Genomic DNA, 24,680 nt, shown 5'->3' on the forward strand with positions numbered 1-24,680 from the left:
GCGGTGTGACATTGCAAAGAACTTCATTTCTGCCTCCACCGAGACATCCAGCCTTGCCGCAAAAGGTCCCTTTGTCCTTCGTGGGCATGGGCTGCCCAAGCCGGCCATGACACGTGTGGCGCTGCAGGAGGTACTGCGGGGAGGTGGTGCGGGCGTGGCGCTGCGCGCCCTGGCCGCCCGGCAGGCACCTGGCAGCGCCGCCGCTGCCGCCTGGGCTGCAGCCGGCGGCCGGGCGCTGCTCCAGGATTCCAGCGAGCCGGCGACAGACATCGGCACAGGCAGTCCCGACCAAACAATCCCCAGCACGGCCGCAGTTGTCGCCGGTGAGTGTGCGGTGGGAGCCAGCTGCCCCCGTCGCCGCCGCCTCCCTGCCCTCCCTCCCTGCCCTGCCCCCTACCCGACCGGTTTCCTTGTGCCGGGCCGCTGCAGGCGTGGTGGGCGGCCTGAGCACCCTGACGCTGTGCCTGGCGGTGGCGCTGATGTTTGCTGTGGCCTCCATCTACGGCTTCCAGATCTGCCGCGGCCGGCGAGGCGGCAGCCGCAGCCGCGGCAGCTCCGCCGCCGCCTCTCCCCAGGGCAGCAAGAAGTCGGACATGGATGTGGTGCTGGAGATGGGGCGCGCCCGCCCGCTGCCCTCCATAGTCACGACCCACATGGCGCCAGCCACCGCACAGGGGCATGAAGCGAGCGACGACTCGACCAACCTGGTGAGCTGGCGCTCCCCGCCGCTCCTTGTGGTGCTGACGTGCTGCTGGCCAGACGCTGGCACCTCGCAGCACGCCACGGGAGGGTCCTGGTGCGCACACCGCCGACACGCTCACAGTACACCGCCGCCTGCCGCCTCCACCTGCACCACGCCTGCAGGTCAGCAGCAGGAGCACCAGCCGCGACCAAGTGACCCCGCTGCGCAGCGACGTCTCCTGGAAGGATTGCCTCATCGAGCCGGCGCAGATCCAGATCCTGCGGCGCCGCGACGGCAAGCCCTGGGTGCTGGGCGGCGGCGCCTTTGGGCAGGTGTGTCCGAGGGCCGCAAGCCCTGGCCAAGGCGTGCACAGCAAGGACAGCAGGGAGGAGCAGGCATAGGCCGGGCGCGAGCCGCTGCGATACACCGGAGCTGGTGCTGCAGCCCTGCCAGCATGCTGTTGCCGCCCCGCCCGCCTGCCTGCAGGTGTACAAGGCGCTCTACGATGGGGTGCAGGTGGTGGCAGCCAAGGTGCTGACGGGGCTGGCGGATGAACGCGTGTTCCAGAGCTTTGTGCGGGAGGTGGGTGGACAGGGCCGGGAACAGGCAGGGCACCTTCCTGGGATGGGGGCAAATGCAGGGGGAATGGAGGACTGAGGGTGTGGCACAATGTTGACTGTCTGCTGCCTCGCAAGCTGCACAGGCGTGGGTTTGGGCCAGCCACTCCGGCTCTGCCAGCTGCACACAGTACCTCCCGTCACTCCCCGCAGGCCGCCATCCTACGGGACATGCGCGACCGCAACATTGTGCAGTTTGTGGGCATCTGTATGGGGTCTGAGGAGGAGGGGCAACCCGATGAGGCCATGATGATTCAGGAGTTCATGGAAGCTGGGGACCTGGTGAACATCGTGCTGTGCTTGCGGTTCTGCCCTGTGCTGTCGTGCACTGGTGGCAAGCTGTCAGCGCCCGCTTTGGTTGTTGCTCGAACTGGCCACCGGGCTGCTGGATGACTTCTCTTGCTGTTTCCCTGCCCATGCAGTTCAAGGCACTCAAGTGGCGGGATGAGGCGGGGCGGCGGGTGTTTGGGTGGTGAGTTGGTTGTGCTCGTTTTGAGCAGCACCTGGAACACAGCCCATGCCATTCCTTCCCCAGGCATGGCCTCGCCCTGCTGAGCCGCACCTGCGCCTCCTGCAGGTATGCGCGTGGCAAGCGAGCAGCATGCGACGTCGCCAGGGGTCTGCATTACCTGGTGCGATTGCCAGCAGGCCGCGCCTTAGCCTGTCCTTTGGTTTAACCATCCGGGTGCACCTTTCTCAACACATGCTTGCCACCTCCCCCTGGGACCTGCAGCACTCACACAAGACAATACACTTGGACATCAAATCTAGTAATGGCAAGTGGGAGGCACGAGTGTTTGCGTTGCTTCCTTGCTGCCTTGGGACTGCCACTTGCCAGCAAGAGGCGGCAGAGCAGCGTTCAACCATGCCCAAAGGCTAGCTCCTCCGCCCCCGCTCCCTGCAGTGCTGCTGGCGCGTGACGGCGCCTGCAAGCTCGCTGACGTGGGCCTGGCCCGCAGCCTGCTGACCAAGAACTACCTGACGCATGCGGGCACCCTCGGCACCTTTGCCTGGTGAGTTTGCTGCAAGCCCGTCCTCTCGTTTCGACCGGCGCCGATCAGGCAAGGCGCCCAGGCGGCACCACCCTCTGCCACCCTGCCTGCAGGTCGGCGCCGGAGGTGCTGACGGGGCAGCAGTGCACCTTCTCTGCCGACATCTACAGGTGAGGCACCTGGGCCAAGGCAGGCAGGGTCCCTAGGGACACACGTTTCGTTCCGGTTTGGTGCATAATGTGTGGTGTATGGGTGCGAGAAATGAGCCTGCTTCGGGTCCTTACCTCGTCAATGCTGCTTCGTCTGGCGCTGTGCAGTTTCGGCATCGTTTTGTGGGAGATTTTCACGGGTGAGTGCAGTCTGCAACCGGGCCCTTGTGCCCCAAACCCAGACACTGCGGGATACATGCCTGTGCCCATGTGCCGGCAGCTCAGTGCGGATGTTCCTGTTCTGCAGGCGAAATCCCCAACAGGGGCTCCATGCGCAACCCGCGAGTGCCCGAGGAGTGCCCGCAGGTGCGCCGCCGGCGCTGCCATAGCCTGCCCGGAGGCGTGCCTGCTCGCCTTCTCACCATATGCCCACGGCGTGTTGTTTGATTTGCAGGCCGCTGTGGACCTCATGGACTGCTGCCTGTCCTTGAACCCTTCCGAGCGCCCCACCGCCAAGCAGATAGTGCAGCTGATGGAGAGCATGCCGGCAGAGACGCCCGGCGAGGCTGAGAAGCGAGGCGCCACGCTGCGTGCCGCCAGCCTGGCGGAGTGGCGTGACCAGCTGCCGCAGCAGGTCAGCAAGTTCATGCCGGGGTCGCCCTCCGCCCAGGCCGAGGTCGGCACCAGCACCTGGCGCACGGAGCTGACAAATGATGCGGAGGAGCTGGAGGCGGCAGCGGAGCGGGCGGAGCACGGGCCGCCGCCAGCGCCGCCTCAGGCCACGCTTCGCCTGGAGGACATGCCGCCGCTGTCGGATGCCGATCGGATCTTCTGATTTTGGGCAGAGGCGGCACCTCGCTATGCCCTGTGCGCACAAACTGAGTTTTTGCTTGCCACATGTTGTTCCTGTCCCATACTCTCTCTCTGACTGGCTCGCCTTGCAACAGGATAGCCTGTTGCAAGGCGATTTTCAAGCCTTTGCTTTCTTTTTTGCCAATTCGGTTCCCTGCTTGCATCTCAGACAAACAGCCACGGGCATGCATGCACATCCACGTCATCCCGAATGCAACAAGACATTTTCATCACTAGGTTCAACTGCCAGCCGCATCGCCGCCCGGTCGGCGGCATATCCCTATTGCCAAGATGCTGTGTACGCCCTGGAAGTCAGCAGGGTGCCCACCATCGCAGATGGGACGTGGCTGAGGGGTGGCAGCTCAATGGCTGTCTCCAAGGGCTGCTGGAATGGTCAGGCAGCAACAGATGAGGCAGCCTGAAGGGCACAGCCTGGCTCCTCCTCTCCCGCTGTGCTGCTCGCCGCCATGCACAGCATGCACATCGTATTGGCGCTCGCATATGTCAACCTGGCCTACCGTGCCTGGCGGTGTGGGTGGCATCCGCCAGAGTCCTCAGGGCATGGTAGGTGCAGCGCCAGCAGTAAATGCAGGAGGCAACCCAGATGATGACATGCTTGTGTGAGCGGACTAGCGCAGGCGCCGCCTGGTGTGCAGCTTTCTGCGGCGCAAGACGTGGCGTAACGCAAGGAGCGCAAGCTGCTGCCGCAAAGAAGCCGTGACATGCTCTCCAGGCGGCCCCATCCCAGCTTCCCAGTCTGCGATGCCTGTTGCCTGCCTTGCCTGCTGTGTCAGCACCAGTGCAACATTTTCCAATGTGATGCGTGGAGCATTATGTAGCAGACGTCTAAGCACTCAACAAGCCTGATGCGTGCGGCGTGCAGCAGCGCCGCAGCGCCCTCAGTCTGCCTGCGCTCCCCCGCGCTTGGGCACCCTCAGCACTTTGCCGATGGCTATTGTCTTGCCCTCGTCGCGCAGCGTGAAGCGCCCCAGCTGCAGCAGGCGGCGGCATATTCGGCGGGCATCAGTGCCTGCACAGCCCCGCGGCTTGGGGCCGCCTGGCAGCAGCCCGGCCGTCTGCGTTGCCCTGCCTCGTTCGGTGCAGTGCAGGCAGGGGATGCCAGGCCTTTCGTGCCAGGCAGCTGCCGGATGCCGGCCCATACCTGCGGCACGTGGTCAAACGTCTCGATGCAGATGGGCTTCTCCACGGCGATGCGGGCCACACACATGGCGCCGCTCTTGGCAAACTTGGCCTTCTTCTTCTCCTTGGTCTTGGGGTCAATCACCGCCACCAGCTTGGTCACCTCACACTCCTCCACGACTGCGGGACGCAGGAGGGCCAGCAAAAAAGGGTAAGGCGAGCGTGCGACGGGCAGCAGCACCGAGCCACCCGGCGGGTCACCCACAGCAGGGCTCCCACATCGAGCCCTCCAGCCCTCCCGCACGCCCCAGCCAGCCCATTTGTTTTCCTTCCTGCACCAACCAGGGCAGGGCGCACCGGAGTGGATGTGCAGCACCGCCTTGTAGCCTCCCGTCAGGATTGGCTTGTGATCCAGCAGCTCCATGATCACCACCTGCGCCTCAAACTGGGTCACCGCCGGCACGGGGCTGAACCGGCTGCACACCACAAAGCCTGCAGGTGGGGTGCGCAGGGAAGGCAGGCAGCGAGGGAGGGAGGCACGAGATCAGCTGCAGCGTGAAGGGGCATCAAAGTGCTCATGCGGCGCGACACGCCCCCTCCTGCCGCTGCCCCCGCACTTGCCTGCCGATATGTCTTCCTCCTCGATGCCCTGCAGCCTCAGCCGCAAGTTCTCCCCGGGCCGCGCCGCATTCACCTCCTGCTCATCGCGATACACAGTCAGCACCTTGACAGGCACCCTGTGAGGAGGCACGGCAGAGAGGTTGGGAGGTGTGTGTGAGAGTTTGCAGGGTGCTTGTGTGTATGTGCAAGTGTGGTGGGATGCGAGGGGCGAGGCCCAGCTATGCTCTGCGCATCTGTGGAAGGCAGATGGAGATAACTGGTGGCTGCTGGCTGGCTGGCTGGCTCCCGCACTTGTTGGGCATGACCATGAGCGTGTCCCCCTTCTTCACCACGCCCGCTTCGCTCTTGCCCATCACCACGGTGCCCATGTCCCTGCAGGCAGGTGCACAGGCAGCAGTGAGGCAGGCAGCCAGTGTTGAATGCAGCATTCTGTCGCGGCAGCTGGGGCGCGTGCACTGCAGCGCCAGCGCCAAGCTGTAAAGGCACGGAGCAGCGCCGCTTAACCCTGAGCTCACTTGTATCGGTCCATGATGGGCATGCGGAAGGGTGCAAAGGGGTCGCGCCCCGCGGCCTCAATGTTGTCCAGCAGGTCAAACAGGCAGGGGCCCTGCAGGCGAGGCATGGGCAGGCGCCGGGCACGAGGCGGGTTGGCACGAGGCGGCAGCACAATCACGGTACATGCCAGAGCCAATAGCAGTCAACCGTCGTCCATCTCCACCACATGCATCCCTCCCCGCTCCAGCCAGGGCAACCCTGCCCCGCCTTGCACCGCCCTGGCTCCGCCCCAGGCTCACGCTGTACCAGCTGCACACGTCCGCCGACACCTTCTGCTTCATGTTGGTCCCCATGAGACCCGAGATGGGGATGAAGAGCAGGTCCTTCTTAGGGTTGTACCCGCAGCCGCGCAGAAAGGGGGTGAGCTTGCCCTCGATCTCGTCAAACCGCTCCTTGGACCTGTCATAGTACGGGGCGGTACCGCCAGTCGGGCAAGGGGGGCACTGCTGGAGGAGGCACGCACGCACAGGGGCGAACGCTGACCTGTGCCTCTCAGCAAGCCAACGCACGCTGCGTCCCTGCCCCGCCCTGCACCCCACCCAGCTTGCTGCTGCGCCGCCACACCGCGCACGCACCACTTGCCGCCCTCCTCTAGCACGCTGTGGTCATCCATCTTGTTGATGGCAACCACCAGCTTGGTCACGCCCAGCGTCTTGGCCAGCTGCGCGTGCTCGCGCGTCTGCCCGCCCCGCTCGAAGCCCGTCTCAAACTCGCCCTGCTCGCAAGCAGCGGAGCACAGGGGATGGAAGTGCAGAGGCGGGGTGAGGTGGGGCAGGCGGCAGGTGCGCAGGTGCGGAGCCTGAGCTGGCCAGTCAGCAGCCAGCAGTCGCCCTAATGCTCGGCACCCTCCCACTGCACTGAGAACACGGCACAGCACACACCCAGGCGGCCTGGTGCAGCGAGCCGACCTGCCCCGACAGTCCCCAAGCAGTTCAGCCCGCCGCACCTTGCGGGCGGAGATGATCAGCACGCCGATGTCGGCCTGGCTGGCGCCGCCAATCATGTTTGGCACAAACGACTTGTGGCCGGGGGCGTCCAGCACGGTGTACCGCTTCTTGGGGGTCTCAAAGTAGGCGCGGCCCACCTCCACAGTCTTGCCCTGCGGCGGGGCAGGGCACGGGTGGGGCAACCGCCTTGCCCGGGCCGGCATGCAGGGGCAGCAGTCTGGCCGCCTCGAAGCAAACCCTTCAAGTATCCCACCCTGCTCCGCCACCACACGCCTTGGCACCTCGAGCCGCTGTCACACAGGCATGCCGGCTCCACTCCTCACCAACCAACAACACAGCACACACACACACACACAGCTCCTGCCCGGCCCCACCTTGGCCCGCTCCTCCTCGTTTGTGTCCATGATGTAAGCCATGTACCAGCTCTCCCGGTTCTTCTCCTTGGCCTCCCGCTCATACTTCTCAATCGTGCGGTCGTCCACGCCGCCCGTCAGGAACAGGATCTGCCCCGCCGTGGTCGACTTGCCCGCATCCACGTGGCCGATGAACACGATGTTGAGGTGCTCGCTGCGGGGGCATGAGAGGACAGGCAGCGGGGAGGGGTGCCAGGGCCAAAAGGGTGGAGGGTGGGCATGCGCCAGCTGGTGCAGCAACCCGCTGCCTCTCGTCTTGCCGTCAGGTCAGCAGCTGGTCCCAGCCACCACCAGCCCACTTTCGAGCCGCAACCCCAAAGAATGTGCACCCCAACCGCCTCCCCTGTTGCAGGCTGCAGCGCCAGCTCACCGCGGGTCTTCTGTGTTCATCTCCGCCACCGTCTGCTTCACCTGGGCGTGCCGCGCCTCGCGCTGCGCGTCCGTCTCCTGCAGCACATCGCCGTCGCCGCCGCTCGCCACGCTCATCTTCTTCACCTCCTTGGCGACTGCCTCCACAGGGGCCGGCGCTGCTGCTGCTGGGGCCGGGGGCGCGGCGGCAGCTGCACGGCAGCACGTGAGGCGGCGAGAAGCTCATCGGTGCTCAGCGCTGGCTGGCAAGAGGCCGAGCTGGCCAACTGCTGCCACAGCAATCAGGAAAGTGAATCGCACGGGGCATGAGAAATGGCCTAAGCCAGTGTGCAGCAAAGTCAAGAGCATGGTGGCGGCCCAGCCGCCGCTCGCATTACCTACTGCCGCCGGCTTGTCTGCTGCGCCATCTGCCGCTCCCCCGCTGGCCTCCGGTGCGGGTTCAGGTTCCGGGGCTGGTGGGGGCGGCGCTGGTGCAGCTGGCTGCACGGGTGCCGGGGGAGGCGCTGGTGGTGGTGCCGGGGCTGCTGGGGGCGGGGCCGGCGCTGCTGCTGCGGCTTGAGGCGCGAAGTTTGGGGTGAAGGATGACGCGCCAGGGCTGAACGAGAAGGACGCCGCAGAAGGATTGAGGGCGGCGGGCTTGTAGACCACCTTCTCCTCCTGATGGTCTTCCCAGGAGTCTGCCATTGCTGCTTGACCCGCGATCGAATGAACTGCCACAGGCGCGCGGCCGCCTATGACTGGAGGGGTGCCTTGATGGCATCTCTCTTCCAAGGCATGCATGCGAACAATTCGAGCTATCAATTGAGCCCCGGCATCCTCTGATCGCGGTTTACCGTCTGCGGGTTACAGGCCTGCCTGCTTCTCAGCTCTCTCGACCGCCACCACCCAACAAAGTCTCTCCTGCTCCTGGGAACTCTGTTACCACACGGTGTGCAATGCGCTGCTGCGCAGGTGTGCCAGCAGCGGTGCAGGTGGTGCCAGGCCGTGGGCGGTTCGGCGCCAGTTGCCGCCGGCAGCCCGCAGCGTTTGGGGGCAGTGGCAGTGGCAATTGTGCAAAGAACAGGATTGGCAGCAGAAGCAGGAGCCACAGGCAGGTTCGGTTGGCACAGGCCGCGGGTCCTGGCAGCAGCAGCAGCTTGAACGGCAGCGACTCAAGCAGCACCACCAGCAGCCAAGCTGCACTCGACTGCAGCCTCCGGTTGGCAGCAGTGCGGGCCGCCGAGCAGCAGCAGCCGCTCCCCCTCTTTGCCGACGGCTACGCAGCGGCGCTGGTGGAGGCGGTCGGGGCGGCAGCAGCAGGCGACGGCGACGGCACGGGTGCGGCAGATGCGCAGCGGGATGCGCTGGCCACCCGCTTCCTGGATGAGCAGCTGCTCAAGGCTGTGACCATCGTGAACACGGAGCGGGACCTCACGCAGGTGGGGCCTGCAGCGCTGCTGGCACGCCCGCATGCGGCGCACCACTCGCTGACATCCCTTGCAGGCCTGCTCACCTCCCTGGCCGCCCGCCCTCCACCCCCACCCTGCCTGTCTTGCCCTCGCCGCTCGGCTTCTGCCCCCAACTGCCTCCACCTGCTGTACACACCCCACTCCCGCCACGTCAGCACCGCTGCGCCCCGTCTTTCTCCCTGCAGGAGTACAACCAGGTGGTGCTGGTGGGAGACGCGCTGGACACGCGCCCCTACCGCCTGCCATGGCCCGAGGGCACAGTCATCTTCTGTGTGGCGCCCGCCGAGGCGCACCGCCAGGCGGAGGCCGCGCTGCGGGCGCAGCAGGCGCGCGTGCCCCGCAGCTGCCTGCTGCGCCGCGTGCCCGCCGACCTGCAGCAGGCAGACGGCGGCGGCTTTGCAGGGGCGCTGGAGCGGGCCGGGTTCCGGGGGGACAGGCTGTCGGTCTGGGTGCTGCAGGTGCGGTGTGCTTGTCGAGCACTGAAAGCACCGTGGCCTCTTCTCTTGCTACGCCACGCTGCACTCCCTTTCTTCGCCGCCTCCCTAGCGTGCAGGGCCCCGCCCGGCGGCTGTGCATGCACATGCATGACCAAAACCAGGCCATTTCTCTGCTGGTGCAGGGCGTCAGCTGCCTGGGCCTGGGCACCGCCGCCCTCACCACCCTCTTCACCGACCTGTGCAACATGGCCGCCTTCGATAGCCTGGTGGCGGGCCTGATGCCGCCCATGGACCGCCGCAGCCTGGACAACCTGCTGGCCAGCTTTGGGTGTGGGGTGCTGCTCGGGGTGGCGCTTGCGTGATGCTGTTGTGCACCTGTGCCTGCTTTTGCCCGCTGCTGTCTGCACATTCTTGTCCTTCTGCCGCTCATTCAGGCGACCGGCCATCTCGCTGCCCGCAGGCTGCTGGGGGCGGGCGTCGACTTTGGGGTGCAGACAGACTGGGGCCGGTGGGAGGAGGGGCTGGCGCTGGACCCTGGCAGCGTGAGGCCCTGGCTGTTTGTGGCGCAGCAGAAGCGGCTGTCCCTGGGGGAGATGGGCATCTATGATGATCACGTGGCGGCGGCAGAAGAGGTGGATGAAGACAACTTCTTTGGCAACTTCAGCTGAAGGTTGCGCTGCCTGGGGAGCACCAGCCACCACCACCACACTTGACGGCCACCATTGTAATTTAAATGCAGCATGTGACAGTAACAGATAGGCAAGGACAGCTTGTACTTCGCTCTCAACCCTAACAATTCATGCAGTTTCCGACAAACAATCGCTGTAAATCACGAGCTCCGCTGCCGCCACTTGCTGGCCGTCACGACGCCGCCGCACAGCAGCGCCATGTAGCCCGACACCAGCAGCAGCGCGGCGGCATCTGTGGCCGCCAGCGCGTTGACAGCCAGGTTGAGCGCCCCCGTCAGCAGGTTGGCGGCCAGGAAGAATGGCAGCATGGCGGCGCTCACCGCCAGCATCAGGTGCGGCATGGTTCCAGGCAGGCCCAGCTCGGCGGCCACAAACAGAGCCACGCACTGCACATTCAGGGCCAGCATCCACAGCACATAGGCTGCGTTGCAGGCGCGGCGAGACACCGGCTGCACCGCCTCTGCCGCGGCCCAGTAGGCCAGCCACAGCGTGCCCGTGGCCGCCGCCAGCTGCGCCAGCAGGCGCAGCGTGGGGCCGCGCTGCTGAGGCTGCGCCACCTTCACTCGAACGCTGAGCCCGTTGTTAATGCCGCTTCTGCTGGCTCCATTGCCAGGCGGGGCGCCGCGCCTGCCCGGCTGCTGTGCTTCCGCAGCTGCCGCCGCAGCTGCCGCCACGCGGTAGGCGGCATGCCCGGCCGCCGTGCCCAGCAGTTGCAGCGCCCAGTAGCCAGGCAGTGACAGCAAGCCCTCCTTGTTGGCGCTGAGCAGGCCGCCGCCACGTCCCTGCGAGTGCACCACCTCGATCAGCCTCCCCGCCGACAGGCCCCACTGGTGAGCGGCCAGCACCGCGCCGCCCGCCGCAGCCGCGGTGGCGCCGCTGCCGGCGGCCCAGGGCAGCAGCAGGCCCAGCAGGCGCAGCGCTGCCAGCGTCAAGAAGAAGTTCCAGTGGATGCCATACTCGCTGGCGTGGTTTTGGTAGTCGGCGGCGCCAGTGGCCAGCACCCGGCCCAGGCCTGGCAAAACAAGGGAGACGAGCCGGATGTGGGCGGCTGGGAGACGGGCGGCCCTGAAACTCACTGCTTCAATCACACCGCTTCCAGCTGCAAGCAGCAGCCCAGCTACCCACCCAGAGCCAGCAGTGCTATCGCCCGTCCGCCCTGCACGCCCCAGGGGAAACACTGCTGCTGCTGTTGCTGCTGGGGTGCCGCCGCCGCCCGCGCCGCCGCAGAAAGCCCATGCGCCAGTCCGCTGACGGCCACAAAGGAGCCCACCCCCGCATCCATCAGCCCCGTCCCAAAGGTCTCTGCCTTGGCGAAGCGGCGGGGGAAGGCGTGGAAGTCAACACCCAGGATGGCAATGCAGGTGCCGAGCATGAGGGAGGCGCGGTAGGCTGACAGCGCGTCGCTGCAGGCATGAGGACAGGGACGACGGCACAGCCAAAGCATGGGCGGCTTCATCGGCACTCGGATGAGAGGGGAATGGTGTTGGAGCAGAGCGCTGGAACGGCGCCCCAAAAGGTTAAACCCTGTTCAGAATGCAGCTGCAGTGCCTCCCGCTTTGCTCACCGCAAAACGTCGGTCATCCGTCTCCCGCGAGCGGAGCGTCCCCGCTGCTCCCACTCCGTGCTGTCCTGCGTAGCGAACAGGGCAGCTGCTATGGCGGCGGCGCCGCCCAGCAACGCCGCAGGCGAGGCCAGGCCCAGAAGGTGTGCCACCTGCGGCAAGACGAGCGCCGCAAACTCCAGCGCAAGCCCCGCCGCCGTGGGCCCTGCCCGGTGGAACAGCCCTGCGCCGCTGGCGGCTGGGTGCTGCATCAGGCGCCAGAGCAGGAGCAAAACCACTGGGGCCGCAGCCACTGCCGACACCTCGCCAATCGTGGTGCCGGCATGGCCCGACACAAAGGCCTCCTTCTGCTGCCTGAGGCTCGCCATCAGGTGGCAGACGTACCCAGGGGGGGGACTCAATGATCAGGGGACGAGATAGTCAAGTTTGCAATTGAATGACGCCGTCGGACGCAGCACGCCCAGCAGCAGCAAATTTTGTTGCCGGTGAGGGCCTTGGACGCGGGAGCGACATGCACGGCAAGCAGGAGTGCATAGTTGCAGAGCTTGGAATCAACAGCGCGTATAGCGGTAGCCGCGAAAATGCGCTGGCGCCGCCTTCAGGCCGAGCTCCTCGCCTGTCTCACGCTGCAGGTGAGATTTCCTTGGAGTCTCCTCAGCATCGCAGCATCACGGGGTCCCAGCCATCGCTGCAACCCCAAATCCGCCCCGCCGCCTACCTGCCCCGCCCTGCCAACCACAGCTCCCTCCCCAACTCTGCTGCTGCAGCCAGAGCGCACCGATGCGGAGCATGTGAACGTGGCTGTGTCTCCTCTGCCTGCACAGGAGGCCACCAGCGTGGCACTGCCGGTCAACCATGCCAACAGCGGCGGAGCGGGCTCTGTTGACCTGCATGACAAGGGCATCCCCTTGTCACGGGCATCCCCTTGTCACGGACATCCCCTTGTGGCAGGGCCCCAGGCCCAGCCTGTGCAGACCCTGGCAATCCTGTACGGCGCAGATGGAGGCAGCAGCAGCACCGTGCTTGATATTGCCGGGTTCATCGCCGGCGAGGCCGCCTCCCGCGGGCTGTCCGCCAAGCTGCCGGTCACCCTGGATGCCGGGGCGCTGGCGCTGGATCCCAGCACCTGTGCCGTCATCGTGTGTGCCGGCGGGGCCGGCGGCGAGCCGCCACGCAACGCCACCGCATTCTTCGGCACCCTGCTGAATGCGGAGGCGGGCCGTCGCTTCAAGGCGCGCATCCCAGCCTGCTTGGCTCAGCGTGGCTTGATGTGCTGCCTGCATCGCTGGAAGCTGCCTGGCATGGATCCCACCGATTAGGCCTGCATCCATCCCCTGCAGAACATGCAATTCGCGCTGCTGGGCGTGGCCTTGGAGGGCCTGGCAGACCAGGAGATGAGGGCGCCACGCCTGCTGCGCCAGCGCCTGCTTGCCTGCGGCGCTGTGGAGCTGGTGCCGGCTGGAGAGTTCGGCGGTGTCGACGAGGTGGGGCGCAGCTGCTGAGCTGGTAGCGCAGCCACTGTTGAGGGCTGCTTGCAATCTGAGCAGTCGTGGCTGGACTGTGACAACTTTGTGAGCTGTGCTTGCATCATGTTTTGTGCATCATGAGTGAGACAGATCCACTGACCCAGGTCTTGGAGCCGTGGGTGGCAAGCCTGTGGAAGCCGCTGCAAATGCTGCTGCAGCCCGCCAACGGTGATGACACCATCAAGGCGAGTTAGGCAAGAGGGCAGGCGGCTGCTGCCATGCATGTTGAATCCTGCGGCAGCGCCGGTTGAAGCTGTGACTCACAGACGGTCTTCACCGCCTCGCCGCGCAACGCAACATGCCATGGTGCCTGCCATGCCCTGCTGAAGTGTGCCCGTGCATGCAGGCGGTGCCAGCGACTCTGTACGACCGCATGGGTGGCAGTGATGCAGTAGCAGCTCTGGCGGTAGAGACAGTGCGGCGTGGTCTGGCGGACTGGAGAATCAAGCGCTTCCTGGAGGGGGCGCAGGATGCTGCGGCGCAGGCACAAACAGTGAGCATGGGGCGGCCAGGCGGGTGGCCTGTCTGGAGGCAGCTTATGCTGCCCCACATGACAGGTGGCCCCTCCCCCTGGCGCGCTGCAGGCCCAGTGGCTGGGTTCTGCACTGGGCGGGCCGCTGACCTACAGGGGCCCTGACCCCTCGGCACTCTACTCTCGGCTGGCGGCGGAGAAGGGCCTGAATGGCACCCACCTCGACACCCTAGCACAACATGTCGCCGGCGCCATGGCAGAGATGGGCCTGTCGGCGGTGAGCTGGCATTCGCTGGCTGCACGGCAGCACATGCAGCTGAGCTGAGCATGAGCCTTGGCTGAACCACATCTTTCTCAGGCGTGCTACGGCTGTACAGCAGCAGACAAGGTATGAATCGACCTGCTGCGCTTTGGTCACAACATGCAATCACCTTGATTGCAGGACATGATTGATGGCTTGCTGGCGGCCCTGGCCGTGCATCGGCAGGGGTGGACCTGAGCTGGAGCCAAGATATCCCCGTCAATTATCTTTGCGGCAGTTACTTTGAGGACTGCAAAATGGTTTATACTTCTTGTTAGACTGCTCGGGTGGTGATGCAACTGGGCCGGCACCAACGGCAGAGGGCTGCTGCGGCGCTTTTCGGGCTGCCAGGTGCCCTACCGTGCCCCACATTCCATTTGTAACCACTGCATCTTGTAGCAGCTTTATCCATGGGCGGTGCTCACATAAACAGTGGGCAAGCAGGGGCAGGGGAGGCGGACAGGCGCATGGTGGCACCCCCCCGCCAGCTCAGCGCCGCTGCTCTCATGCCGGACTGTTGCTCCCCCGCCCATGCCCTTGCCGGAACTGGTTCCCGGCCCATGGCTCGCTCCCCCCCGCCTCACATCGTGCCGCCGCCAAACATGTTGCAGAAGACATGGGAGGCAATCTGTGGGGCCTCCACCTCCACGGCCGCCATGAAGGTGACCAGCTTCTTGTGGAAGGTTACACGCATGGTGTGCTAATTGCTGCGTGGCTCTTGTTTCGTTCCCTGTTCAAAAACAGTCCTAGAGGATTAAATCGTTGAATAAAATGAAAAAACAGGCTATCATCATTGTAAGTAATGTGTCTGATTACCCTGCAGCGAACCAAATATGACACCCGCCGCTGGTCTGCCACCTGAAAGATGGCAGGCTCAGCATGTTGCGCCTCAACGACGCAGCCTCTGCTGCCGCGCCTTCTCCTGGCCTCTGCAATAACCTCCTGCTACTCTCCCTGCCTCCTGCTAGTAGTCTGGGCCCTCGTCGCTGTCTGGATCCGCCATGTCCCCATGCTCCTGCGTCTTCACCTCCTGGTCCTCGCCATACTGCAGGGGAGGATGCATGGCACCGCACAGCGCCGTGACGGCAAAGCATGGCATGCCGGCGGTCTGAAGCAGGGGCATCTCTTGTGCACATGCACACGCAGCGTACTCACCTGGATGGCCATGTCTATCTGCAGCAGCAAGTCCTCAATGCTCTCCTCCTCGCTGATGTCCAGCGGCGTGAAGGTGACCTGCGGGCCAGGCAGCACCAGGCAGCGACATTGTCACCATCCGCAGTCGTCTGGCTCTGGCTGTTGCTGCCTTGCAGCCTTCTGATCCATTTTGCAGCCGCTCAGCTCATCACGTGCAAGCAGTCACCATTGAGAAGTCATCCAACAGCTGCACCACAGAGTCGTTGAGCCGCCGGAAGTGTGGGCCCGTCTGCAGCAGGATGGCAGGGCAGATCACGAGCAAGTCGATGACGGCAGAGGCAGCAGTGGAAGGAGATGTTAAGCGCAGGTAAAAGGCAGCGACCATCCAAGCTATGACCAACACCTGCTCTGCATTATGCTGCGGCACCTAGTTAGTGTGCTGCAATCAGCTTGCCTGCTTGTCCAGCTCGTGCCGCATCTCCATTGGATCTGGAAAGCGGAAGGAGTCTAGCGCCTCCTGCGCACACACCAAGCAGGTGCCCGGGAAGGCAGGAGGGGAGCAAGGATTGGCATGAGAAGCTGGAGCAGGAGTTGGAGGGAAAGCGTCCCTGTGATCTTTCCTGCTACACCCAGCCTCGCGCATACCTTGTTCTTGCACAGGTCCACCTTTGTGAGCACGTTGACATGCGGCAGCTCCAGCTGCACCATGGCCGACAGCGCCGACAGGCAGCCTGCCACAAACTTGGGCATCTCGGCGATGAACTGCGAGTCCAGGCAGTAGACCTGCACCTTACGGGCAGGGCACAGGCAGGGTTAGCAGGAACACAGACGGGTGGCAGCTGAGCAGCATGGTGGGAAACAGCAGTCAAGCGCATGGGCTGCCAGGCAGTTGGGAGCCGGCAGGCAAGGCCAATTGGCCTAACCAGCCGTGCCTCTGCGCCCCGGCACCTCAACTCACCACGCAGATCTGCCAGCCCTCCCGCTTCAGATACTCTACAAATGTGCGGAAGACGGAGACGTGGGAGTAGAGTTCGATCTGGCCTGGGCAGTCGAACAGCAGGTAGTCGTCATCGCCATAGGCCTGCGCAGGGTGGGCACGGCAGATAGGTCAGCTGCCCCTCCAAGTTGCGATAGTATTCCAAACTGGGCAGCATGGGCAGTTGTTGACTGCAGTCCAGGCTACAGGCAGCGCCCACCTCCAGCTCGGCCCCCAGCCACTCCTCCAAGTTCTCCTCGAGGTACTCCATGCAGTACAGCAGCCCCCTGCACACAGGCAGGCAGGCGTACAAGATGACGCACGGGTCACAGGATGCGGTAGAAGTGGTGCGGGCACCAGGCCGCGGCTTGCGCAAGGGGGCGGGCTACGGCAGCCCTCGCAGCAGGCGGGGCAGCCCCTGCTACTTGCCCTCTGCTGTCCCCAGCCAGCAGCACCCTCCCTCACATGCACGCTGGCCCACCCATCCCTTCCGCTGAAATGTGGCCTGGCTCGCACCCGTTAGGCCCCAACTGCATTTCCTGCATCACATCATCCAGCGTCACCAGATCCCTCACATCAATGGACACCGGATACTTGAACTCCTCGGCAGCCGGGTCTGCAGCCATTGATCAGAGAGCACGGCGGCAGGTGTGCAACGCTATGCTGTATGGAATTCAAGGAACAGACACCTGCGGCGGATCTGGGAGAGCGGCAGCATCCGCCACGCACCCAAGTTGACTACGTGGACGGGTCTGCTGATGGCATCGCAGTGCTGTTTGATGTTCTCGCAGTAGGTAGACTGCAGGTGGTGGCGAGAGGGCGGCAGTGAGGGTGCGGCAGGAGCGGGGCGGTGGCCTCCAGGCGGCGGGGAGTTTGCGCAGGACTGACTTTGCCGCTCCCCGCCGGGCCCACAACCAGCTGGGCGAACTTCATCTCTGCTCCCTAGCCTCTGTCACAGCTCAAGCAGCCCCTCCCAAAGTTGCTCGACCGCGATCAAGACATGCATGCAGGTATAGGGTTGGTGACCTTCTCAAATGCAACCCAATGAGTTGATGGATCGGAGTTGAGCTTAAAGAGGCCGCAGGAGCGCTGCATTGGTTGCATGGGCGGCTCAAGCCGGCGAAAGAAAGCGACCTCTGGCGGCCAATTCTGGCACGCTAGCATATGCCGTGCGCTTTAATTATTGCCTGAAGCACCCTGTCACACGCTTCAAAGCGGCAGACGCGCCGATAAGGCAGTGCCAACAGTATGGCTTCTGCACCATCGACGTCGGGCCGCAGCCTGGCTTGCGCAGGCCACCTGTCGATGACATGCAACTCGCAGTCCCTATTGAGGCAGCTGCGAGGCCCTGCACCGGCCCGCAGCCGTCGCACCATGACGCTGGCTTGTAGGGCGGGTGAGACTTGGCTCTGACCGTTGCCTGTGCGGGTCCTCGACCCTTTCACCACACCCAACAGCTCTGCCTGCACCTGCTCTGAGCGCGGCTGGCACCAGGAAGCCTCCACGCTCCTGCTGCCACCACCGCCAGCGACGGCTGCCGCTGCTGCCTGCCAACCTCTGGCAATGCGCTTGTCGACACAGGCTATCGCTGTTCACCCTACTTCCTCTCACCACCATGTGCAGCGGCGCGGGAGCGGGAGGTGACGCTTCTGGACTATGGAGCTGGCAACGTGCGCAGCGTGCGCAACGCCATCAAGAAGCTAGGGTGGACCATCAAAGATGTGAGCTCAGGCTGGAGCAGAGCTTGTACCCTACGGGTTGACAATCTGTGGATGGTGCACCTCAGCACAGTGGAGAAGGCAGAAACAACAGCGCAGCTAGCAGCAGCATTCGGGCCAGGTCGATAGCATGCGAATGATGCGCTGCCCCTTCCCCGGCCTTCCTGCGCTGCAGGTGGAGTGCGCTGCGGACATTGCCAACGCCGACAAGCTCATCTTCCCGGGGGTGGGAGCCTTTGGGCAGGCCATGACGATCCTGGAGCAGCGCGGGTACACCCAGGTGCGGTGCTGGGCCAGGACTGGCGCTGAGCAGGGAGGCGGGATGGGTGGGGGCACTGCCATCCAGCTGCCGCGAGGAGCAGGCCATGCGTGGCCAGCCACCTGGTGATGCACGATGGGATGCCCGCCTGCCCACCTGCCCCTGCCCTCTGCCCTCTGCGTGCGGGTCGTCACTCCCTGCTGGTTGCTGCTCCTGCAGGCGCTGAAGGACTACATCCAGGCAGACCGCCCCTTCTTCGGCATCTGCCTGGGCCTGCAGCTGCTGTTTGAGGGGAGCGAGGAGAACGGCGGGTGCCAGGGCATGGGGCTCATCCCGGGCGCAGTCACCCACTTTGATGTGACCAAGGGGCTGCCCGTGCCGCACATCGGCTGGAACGACCTGCTGCAGAAGTGAGCGGCCGGGGTTGGGTGGCGGGCGGACGCGGCAGGCATGCAGGGGTGGAGGAATGTTCCCGGCTCAGTGCACACGGGGGTGCTGGGTTGTTCAGTGAGGTCAGTCTTTGCACAGCTTACCTGGGCGACGCCTTTGGCCCGAGCTGCGGCTCACGCCTGCCCATGCCCTGCCGGCGTGCAGGCACCCCTCCACGCTGCTGAGCCAGGTGGGCGACCGCCGCGTCTACTTTGTGCACTCCTACCACGCCACCCCCACGCCACAGGTGCGCGCCTCGGCAACTAACAGGTGGTGGCGGCAAGCGCCGCTGTGCGGCCCTTCCGCGACGCCGGCGTTACGAGCAGCCCGCTCCTGGGCTCTGCTGCAACATCGTCGCACGGCTCCTGCCCGCCGTTCTTTTACCATGGTTCTGCCCTCCTCACCCCCCCACACACACACGTGCACCTGCCTGCAGAACTCGGAGTGGGTGCTGGCCACCAGCGAGTATGGCGGCGAGTTTGTGGCGGCGGTGCGGCGAGGCAACGTGTATGCCACGCAGTTCCACCCCGAGAAGAGCGGCGCCGCGGGGCTGGACGTGCTGCGCGGCTTCCTGGAGCCAGAGGCGACGGCCGCGCTGCCCGCGCCCGCGGCAGACGGCAACGGTGGGTGGGCGCGTCGCTGCCAGCAAGCCCGCTGCCCAGGAGCGCTGCTTGCCCAGGAGGAGCAGCCTGTGTGGTCGCGGCCAAGGGCCATTGCTTTCTCAGCCCGGCCCTCGGCTCATCTGCCGCTCGTCGGCATCGCCGTCCGGACGGCTGCCCGATGCTTGCCTGCCGCCTGCCGCACCCTGCAGGCCGGCCGCGGGGCCTTGCCAAGCGCGTGATTGCGTGCCTGGATGTGCGTGCCAACGACAGCGGCGACCTGGTTGTGACAAAGGGGGACCAGTATGATGTGCGGGAGACGGGCAGCACGGGGGAGGTGAGCGGGCAGGGGCGGCAGCTGCGGCGGCGTTGGCGGGCAGCACGGCATGGGAAAGAGCAGTGCGGCAGGAGAGAGGGGCAAGGCGGCAGCTTGGAGGCATGCGGTTGCCCTGGTGCCGCCTTGGCTGCGCTGCTGGTACCGCACTCGGAAGAGCTCTGAATCCCTTTCCCCTGCCTCCCTCCCCCCCCCCCCCTTTCTTGCTGCCCCCAGGTGCGCAACCTGGGCATGCCTGTGGAGCTGGCGGGGCGCTACTTTGATGAGGGGGCCGACGAGGTCACCTTCCTCAACATCACAGGTGCGGCTGGGCCTGCTGGTTGTCCGCATGTGCGTGGGCGCGGTGGATGGACTGAAGAGTTCCCTCCCACCTGCATCTCTGCATGGAAACGTGCGTGCAAGCTGCTTGCCAGCGCGGCACCCACTCCGCCGACCACCGCCGCAGGCTGTATGCTGGTTGTATGCTGAGCTCCGCCCGCTGCCTCCCTGCCCCAACCGCACACATGCAGGCTTCCGCGACTTCCCGCTGGGCGACCTGCCCATGCTGGAGGTGCTGCGCCAGGCCAGCGAGGGCGTGTTTGTGCCGCTGACCGTCGGCGGCGGCATCCGAGAGTTCACAGACTCGAGCGGCAAGCACTACAGCGCGCTGCAGGTGGCGGCAGAGTACTTCCGGTGCGGGCCGCGATGCGCTGCGCCACGCTGCGTCAGCCTGGGCTGTGCTGCGCTGCGCGGTGCGTGACGCGGAAGGCCAGACCCTGGGCGCTGCCGCCTCCGCCTCCCGCTCTGCCCCTTGCCGTCTGCGCCAGCCAGCCCCACCCTCCCTGCTCCCCCGCCATCCCCACCCATCCACCCGGCCACGCCCCCCTGGCAGGTCTGGCGCGGACAAGGTGTCCATTGGCAGCGACGCTGTGTATGCTGTGGAGGCCTACCTGGCGGGCGGCGGCGCCAAGGACGGCAGCACCGCCATCGAGCAGATCTCGCGCGTGTATGGCGCCCAGGCGGTGGTCATCTCCATTGACCCGCGCCGCGTGTATGTGGCGGCGCCTGAAGACACGCCCCACCACACCGTCAAGACCAGCAAGCCGGGTGCGGCGGCTGCGGGGCGGGCTGGGCTGGGCCCGGCCTGATGGGCTGGGGGAGGTGGCATTGGCCCTCCCGGCGGCATGCTGCAGGCAGGAGGGCCAGCAGGCCGGCTGCGGCATGCGCCGGCCTTGCTGTGCTGGACCGTGTGGCCCAAGTGGTGCCCTACTGAGCGTGCTGCACCGCCTTGCCCCGCCTGGTGAAGGGCCCAAGGGCGAGCAGTACTGCTGGTGGCAGTGCACGGTCAAGGGTGGCCGCGAGGGGCGCGACGTGGACGCTGTGCAGCTGGCCAAGGTGTGTTGCATGCGGCGGGGAGGCCGCTGCTGCTGCCCTTGCTGCCGCTGCTGTCCGGCTGCTGCTGCCGAGTCGTCCAGCTGCTGCGTGTCGTGCGCCTGTATACACGGAAAACGCCTCGAGCGGCTCGCCGCCTGACTCCCCCCCTGCAATCCCGCCGCCGCCTGGCGCCAGGCCGTGGAGGACCTGGGCGCGGGCGAGATCCTGCTCAACTGCATTGACAACGACGGCGTGGGCCAGGGCTTTGACATCGAGCTGACGGATGCGGTGTCGGGTGGGTGGCGCTGACATGGCGGTGCCGGCCTGTCGTCGTGCAGGAGTCAAGTGGTCTCGCGCGGCCCGTCTGCTTCCCTATTTCGCTGCCTCTGCTGCCCCTATGCTGCCCGCCGCGCTTTCGCCCCTGCTGGCCCTGCCCACCACCTGTGCTGCCCGTGCGCCCCCTGCAGCCGCGGTCACCATCCCCGTGATTGCCAGCAGCGGGGCGGGCGCGCCAGAGCACTTCTCCGAGGTGTTCCACAAGACGCGCGCGGCGGCGGCGCTGGCGGCAGGCATCTTCCACCGCCGCGAGGTGCCCATCTCGGCGGTCAAGGCGCACCTGAACAGCAGCGGCATCCCGGCACGCACAGCGTAGCACAGCGCTGTCACATTGCGCCTCTTGTGCTGTTGCCCTGCTCGGTTGCTATCGCTCCCCACCAATCTTCCTGCTGCTTGCTGTTCCAAACCGACATTTGTTTTTTCCCTGACCGCTCTGCTCTGCTCTGCTCTGCTGTTTACCCACCCGTGACATCGGCTGCCATTGCTGCACATGGTTGAGAAACACTCGTTCCTTTTACAGCCATGGGCGGTTTGCAGTTCAACGTATAAGAAACTGATGTAACGACGCAGCAAATAATAATGGAACAGCAGGAGGCGACCATCTGCCAGAGGAACTCAAGGTAAGGTTGCTGGAGGCAACACCAGCAGGGGGCGCAGCGGGCCGAGGCGGCCAGCTGGGTCCGCCAGCAGCGCGGCGCCGGCTACTTGGGCAGCTTGCTGGCCGCCTCGGCCGCCTTGGGCACGGCCCCCAGCTGGGTGGGCGGCACGTAGTACAGGACCACGGAGCAGGAGGCGACGACGATGCCCAGCGCCATCTGCAGCGTGGGCTGCAGGCTGAAGAAGGCGATGGAGACGACGGTTGTGAGCAGCATGGCCAGCGAGGCGGCAAACACCTTGACGATGCTGTCCGCAAACTTCATCACCCACGACACCAGCAGGCCGCTGCAGGCACGGCGGGGGCGGTGGGGGCGGAGGGGGGCCGGTCACGGGGGCTATGCTTGGCTGGCAGCTGGTTGGGCGCCCAGCGGCGCATGCTAGGGAGGCAGAGGCAACGCAGTGCATATCACCCTCCTCGGTCCATCCATCAAGCACGCACATCCAGCTCCCTGCCCTGCCTCCCTCCCCTGCCTCCCTCCCCTGTCCACCCCGCCCCACCTGAAGGCCAGGTTGGCCACCACCAGCCAGGTGACAAACGAGTAGCCCGACAGTATGTTCCAGCCAGTGCCCGAGCTGGCCTTGCTGCAGCAGAGCAGGCACGGCGCGGCGGCGGGCAGCGGGCGGCGTTGGGTGAGCCCCAGCAGCACATGCACCGGGCAGGCGTGGGAAGCTGCGACGGGCACCCAGTGCCACACCCCACTCGATGCCCAGGCGGGCCCTGATGTGCCCCCCCCCCCGCCTCCACGCACCTGTGCGCCAGGTTGGCAAAGTTGAAGACGGAGCCGAAGCCGTAGAGCAGGATGTTCTGCCAGTACAGCGTGTCGTTGTTCTTCTTCAGCACCCACTCCGTGTACACAGCCGCCACGCCGCTCAGCAGCGCGCTCACCAGGGCAAACACGTAGCCCTGCAGGGGAGGCAGGGGAGGCAGGGGAGTTCAAGAGGGAGGGGGAAAGTGCTTGCCCAGCAACCATTCAGGGGAACAAAACAGTTGAGGCCGGGATGTGGGCCCTGCTGCTGCAGCCCAGGGGCTCCCCGGCGGCCAGCCAGCCAGGGGCGCACACCCGCCTCCCCCAACCCAGCGCTCACAATGAATGGCGCCGACAGCACCGACTGGGTGGTTCCCGAGGAGCAGTCTGTGTTGATCTGGCTGGTGGCGGCGCCCGTGGTGAGCAGCAGCAGTGCCATCCACTGCAGCTTGGACAGGTAGCGGTTGAGGGCCACGCGCAGCAGGATGCCGGTGCTGACGATCTTGAGGTTGTTCAGGATCTGGTAGGTGGCGGCGTCCACGTGCTTCAGGAAATAAAACTGGCGGGCAGGAAAGGGGGAGCGAGCAGGGGGGCGGGGCGAGGAGCGGGTGGGGTGGCGCAGGCGGCAGGGCGAGGCAACCACCGGCGCGGCGAGCCCTCTCCCTGTTCCCTCGAGGCACGAATGCATGGCCGGGCCACCCCTGGGCCTGCGTCCACCCCGCAGCTGCGCCGCCCTGCCGGGGCAGGCGTGTGCAGGGGCCACTCACCGCCACGTTGTTGTGCACCATGTAGATGATGGAGGGGACGATGAACAGCGACACGGTCCGCCAGTCCTTGGTTATGCGGATGGAGCCCGGGTCGGCGGCGCGCTGGCGCACCAGCAGGAAGTAGGAGATGCAGAGCTTGGTGATTTCGGCCAGGAAGGGCACGGTGGCAAAGTCGTATGCGTAGCCGTCCCCCGTCTTGCTGGCGGTGGTCAGCAGGCCCTGGGAGCTGGTCAGCACCGTCAGCAGCGCCGCCATCAGCAGCGTGCCCGGCGCAAAGGTGACGACTGTGGCGCCCATGGCGGCGGCGGCCGCTGGCGACGGCTTGGCTGCCTCGACCTCTAGGGTTTCCGCCGCTCCCGCCGGCTGGGCCGTCACCAGGGGCGCCGCCTCCGGGTCAGGCAGCTTCGCCGTGGTGGCTGGCTGTGGGATCTGGCGAGGAACACCGGAGCCCGTTCACCGGCCTGGCTGGGGGGCAGTGCTCGGGAGCGAAAGCCGCTGTGCAGACGGATACCTCCTTCCGCGCTGCGCCGTTGACGATCGGCGGCAGGTGGCTGGCGGCTCGCCCCGTTACTGCTGCGCCCGCCCTATGCCGTCAGGCTGCCGCTGCTGTTGCTGAGGTACCAGGACGCACCCAGCGCCAGCGCCCGGTGCCTGACTGATTCAAGAGGGAGGCTTCCCCTGCTAGGAGTGCGGCACGCTACCTGGGCACAACTGAATGAATCCTCAAAGGCGCTGCAGGCTGCATTGGGCGCAGCAAGCGCCTTTCCAGCCCGCCCCAGCGAACACCATGCTGGCACAGCCGTAGGGCGCATCGCCTTGCTGTTGTGCTAATTCATCGTGCGTACTATCGCTTGCACTGATTGATCAAGGCATCTACACGCCCAAGCACGCAGGATTCCGCATCGCTGGTGAGCTGCCCGTGTTGCGAGCCAGTGCGCGCTGCCTGCGAGCTCGAGACAGCGGGTCGGGGGGCCATGATGGGATGAACAGCCCCAACCCCTGCCGCTGTCTGCATGCGCCGCCCCGGGCCCCTCGTGCTTTGCTGCTCTCGAGAGAACCACAGAGCTGAGAGGAGTCGCATTCTTCGGAAGATCACGGGCACCAGCCGCCAGCCACTTACCGCCCCGCGGCCGCTCCCGCCCCGCCCCCGACACACGTATCGTCCCCACCTCCCACCAAGTGGCACGCTGTCGTGCTCCTCTGCGTCCTGCAGGCCACCGCAGCACCGCCATGCAGGGCACGGCAGGCTATGGCGCACCAGCGCCCACGGGACCCGTGCAGGTGGCCTACATTTGCGGCGACTGCGGCGCGGAGAACACGCTCAAGCCGGGGGACGTCATTCGCTGCCGCGAGTGCGGGTACAGAATACTGTACAAGAAGCGGACCAAGCGCGTGGTGCAGTATGAGGCGCGATGGTGAGCAAGTTTGTGTGCGGCGCATGCGCTGGCCATGCCGCTGCGCTGCCCTGCATGCTGCACACACGCCTTGTTGCACGCGCCCTGCTCCACCTCCACCTGGCTGGCCTGGGATGATAGCAACCAACTTCTCACAACGGTCTTCTGAGCTCATTAGGCTGAAAACTGGTCATGCTAATCTGAGGC

The 24,680-nt window shown here is 65.7% G+C and overlaps 9 protein-coding genes across 9 annotated transcripts; 5 read left to right on the plus strand and 4 right to left on the minus strand.

The window, feature by feature from the left end:
- Positions 1-106: 106 nt before the first annotated feature.
- Positions 107-3,275, plus strand: CHLNCDRAFT_138200 (hypothetical protein; the record flags this gene model as incomplete). The annotated part of the gene is made up of 12 exons (XM_005851267.1): positions 107-323; positions 430-707; positions 865-1,014; positions 1,169-1,264; positions 1,453-1,590; positions 1,722-1,771; positions 1,877-1,917; positions 2,204-2,312; positions 2,405-2,461; positions 2,609-2,640; positions 2,748-2,806; positions 2,895-3,275. The coding sequence occupies 12 exons, from the start codon at positions 107-109 to the stop codon at positions 3,273-3,275; spliced, it is 1,608 nt and encodes a 535-aa protein (XP_005851329.1).
- Positions 3,276-4,230: 955 nt separating this feature from the next.
- Positions 4,231-8,025, minus strand: CHLNCDRAFT_29643 (hypothetical protein; the record flags this gene model as incomplete). The annotated part of the gene is made up of 12 exons (XM_005851574.1): positions 7,715-8,025; positions 7,339-7,528; positions 6,930-7,122; positions 6,555-6,707; positions 6,187-6,323; positions 5,848-6,007; positions 5,569-5,660; positions 5,345-5,425; positions 5,050-5,169; positions 4,790-4,908; positions 4,455-4,612; positions 4,231-4,284 (listed from the first exon to the last, which is right to left on the minus strand). Coding segments are annotated over exons 1-12 (1,764 nt in total), but the record flags the coding sequence as incomplete, so codon positions are not given.
- A 247-nt stretch (positions 8,026-8,272) lies between these two features.
- Positions 8,273-9,890, plus strand: CHLNCDRAFT_138202 (hypothetical protein; the record flags this gene model as incomplete). Its single annotated transcript, XM_005851268.1, has 5 exons — positions 8,273-8,288; positions 8,547-8,755; positions 8,971-9,243; positions 9,405-9,550; positions 9,683-9,890. 5 exons carry the CDS (start codon positions 8,273-8,275, stop codon positions 9,888-9,890), a joined length of 852 nt encoding a protein of 283 aa, XP_005851330.1.
- A 161-nt stretch (positions 9,891-10,051) lies between these two features.
- CHLNCDRAFT_138203 (hypothetical protein) lies at positions 10,052-11,840 on the minus strand (the record flags this gene model as incomplete). Its single annotated transcript, XM_005851575.1, has 3 exons — positions 10,052-10,923; positions 11,037-11,314; positions 11,530-11,840. The coding sequence occupies 3 exons, from the start codon at positions 11,838-11,840 to the stop codon at positions 10,052-10,054; spliced, it is 1,461 nt and encodes a 486-aa protein (XP_005851637.1).
- Positions 11,841-13,338: 1,498 nt separating this feature from the next.
- On the plus strand, positions 13,339-13,969 carry CHLNCDRAFT_138205 (hypothetical protein; the record flags this gene model as incomplete). The annotated part of the gene is made up of 3 exons (XM_005851269.1): positions 13,339-13,491; positions 13,583-13,747; positions 13,913-13,969. The coding sequence occupies 3 exons, from the start codon at positions 13,339-13,341 to the stop codon at positions 13,967-13,969; spliced, it is 375 nt and encodes a 124-aa protein (XP_005851331.1).
- Positions 13,970-14,735: 766 nt separating this feature from the next.
- CHLNCDRAFT_48498 (hypothetical protein) lies at positions 14,736-16,814 on the minus strand (the record flags this gene model as incomplete). The annotated part of the gene is made up of 9 exons (XM_005851576.1): positions 14,736-14,816; positions 14,927-15,004; positions 15,132-15,194; positions 15,551-15,688; positions 15,864-15,986; positions 16,102-16,168; positions 16,398-16,497; positions 16,611-16,680; positions 16,770-16,814. The coding sequence occupies 9 exons, from the start codon at positions 16,812-16,814 to the stop codon at positions 14,736-14,738; spliced, it is 765 nt and encodes a 254-aa protein (XP_005851638.1).
- Positions 16,815-16,881: 67 nt separating this feature from the next.
- On the plus strand, positions 16,882-21,486 carry CHLNCDRAFT_55988 (hypothetical protein; the record flags this gene model as incomplete). The annotated part of the gene is made up of 13 exons (XM_005851270.1): positions 16,882-16,891; positions 17,505-17,602; positions 17,775-17,879; positions 18,078-18,268; positions 18,453-18,534; positions 18,724-18,910; positions 19,099-19,223; positions 19,437-19,521; positions 19,730-19,892; positions 20,092-20,306; positions 20,506-20,594; positions 20,769-20,868; positions 21,041-21,486. The coding sequence occupies 13 exons, from the start codon at positions 16,882-16,884 to the stop codon at positions 21,223-21,225; spliced, it is 1,635 nt and encodes a 544-aa protein (XP_005851332.1). The 3' UTR covers positions 21,226-21,486.
- A 124-nt stretch (positions 21,487-21,610) lies between these two features.
- On the minus strand, positions 21,611-23,334 carry CHLNCDRAFT_19140 (hypothetical protein; the record flags this gene model as incomplete). The annotated part of the gene is made up of 5 exons (XM_005851577.1): positions 21,611-21,851; positions 22,065-22,148; positions 22,316-22,470; positions 22,653-22,871; positions 23,080-23,334. The coding sequence occupies 5 exons, from the start codon at positions 23,332-23,334 to the stop codon at positions 21,611-21,613; spliced, it is 954 nt and encodes a 317-aa protein (XP_005851639.1).
- A 975-nt stretch (positions 23,335-24,309) lies between these two features.
- Positions 24,310-24,498, plus strand: CHLNCDRAFT_19308 (hypothetical protein; the record flags this gene model as incomplete). Its single annotated transcript, XM_005851271.1, has 1 exon — positions 24,310-24,498. The coding sequence occupies one exon, from the start codon at positions 24,310-24,312 to the stop codon at positions 24,496-24,498; it is 189 nt and encodes a 62-aa protein (XP_005851333.1).
- Between the last annotated feature and the right edge of the window lie 182 nt (positions 24,499-24,680).

This window comes from Chlorella variabilis, assembly GCF_000147415.1.
Source record: "Chlorella variabilis unplaced genomic scaffold CHLNCscaffold_2, whole genome shotgun sequence".
Taxonomy (NCBI): Eukaryota; Viridiplantae; Chlorophyta; class Trebouxiophyceae; order Chlorellales; family Chlorellaceae; genus Chlorella; species Chlorella variabilis.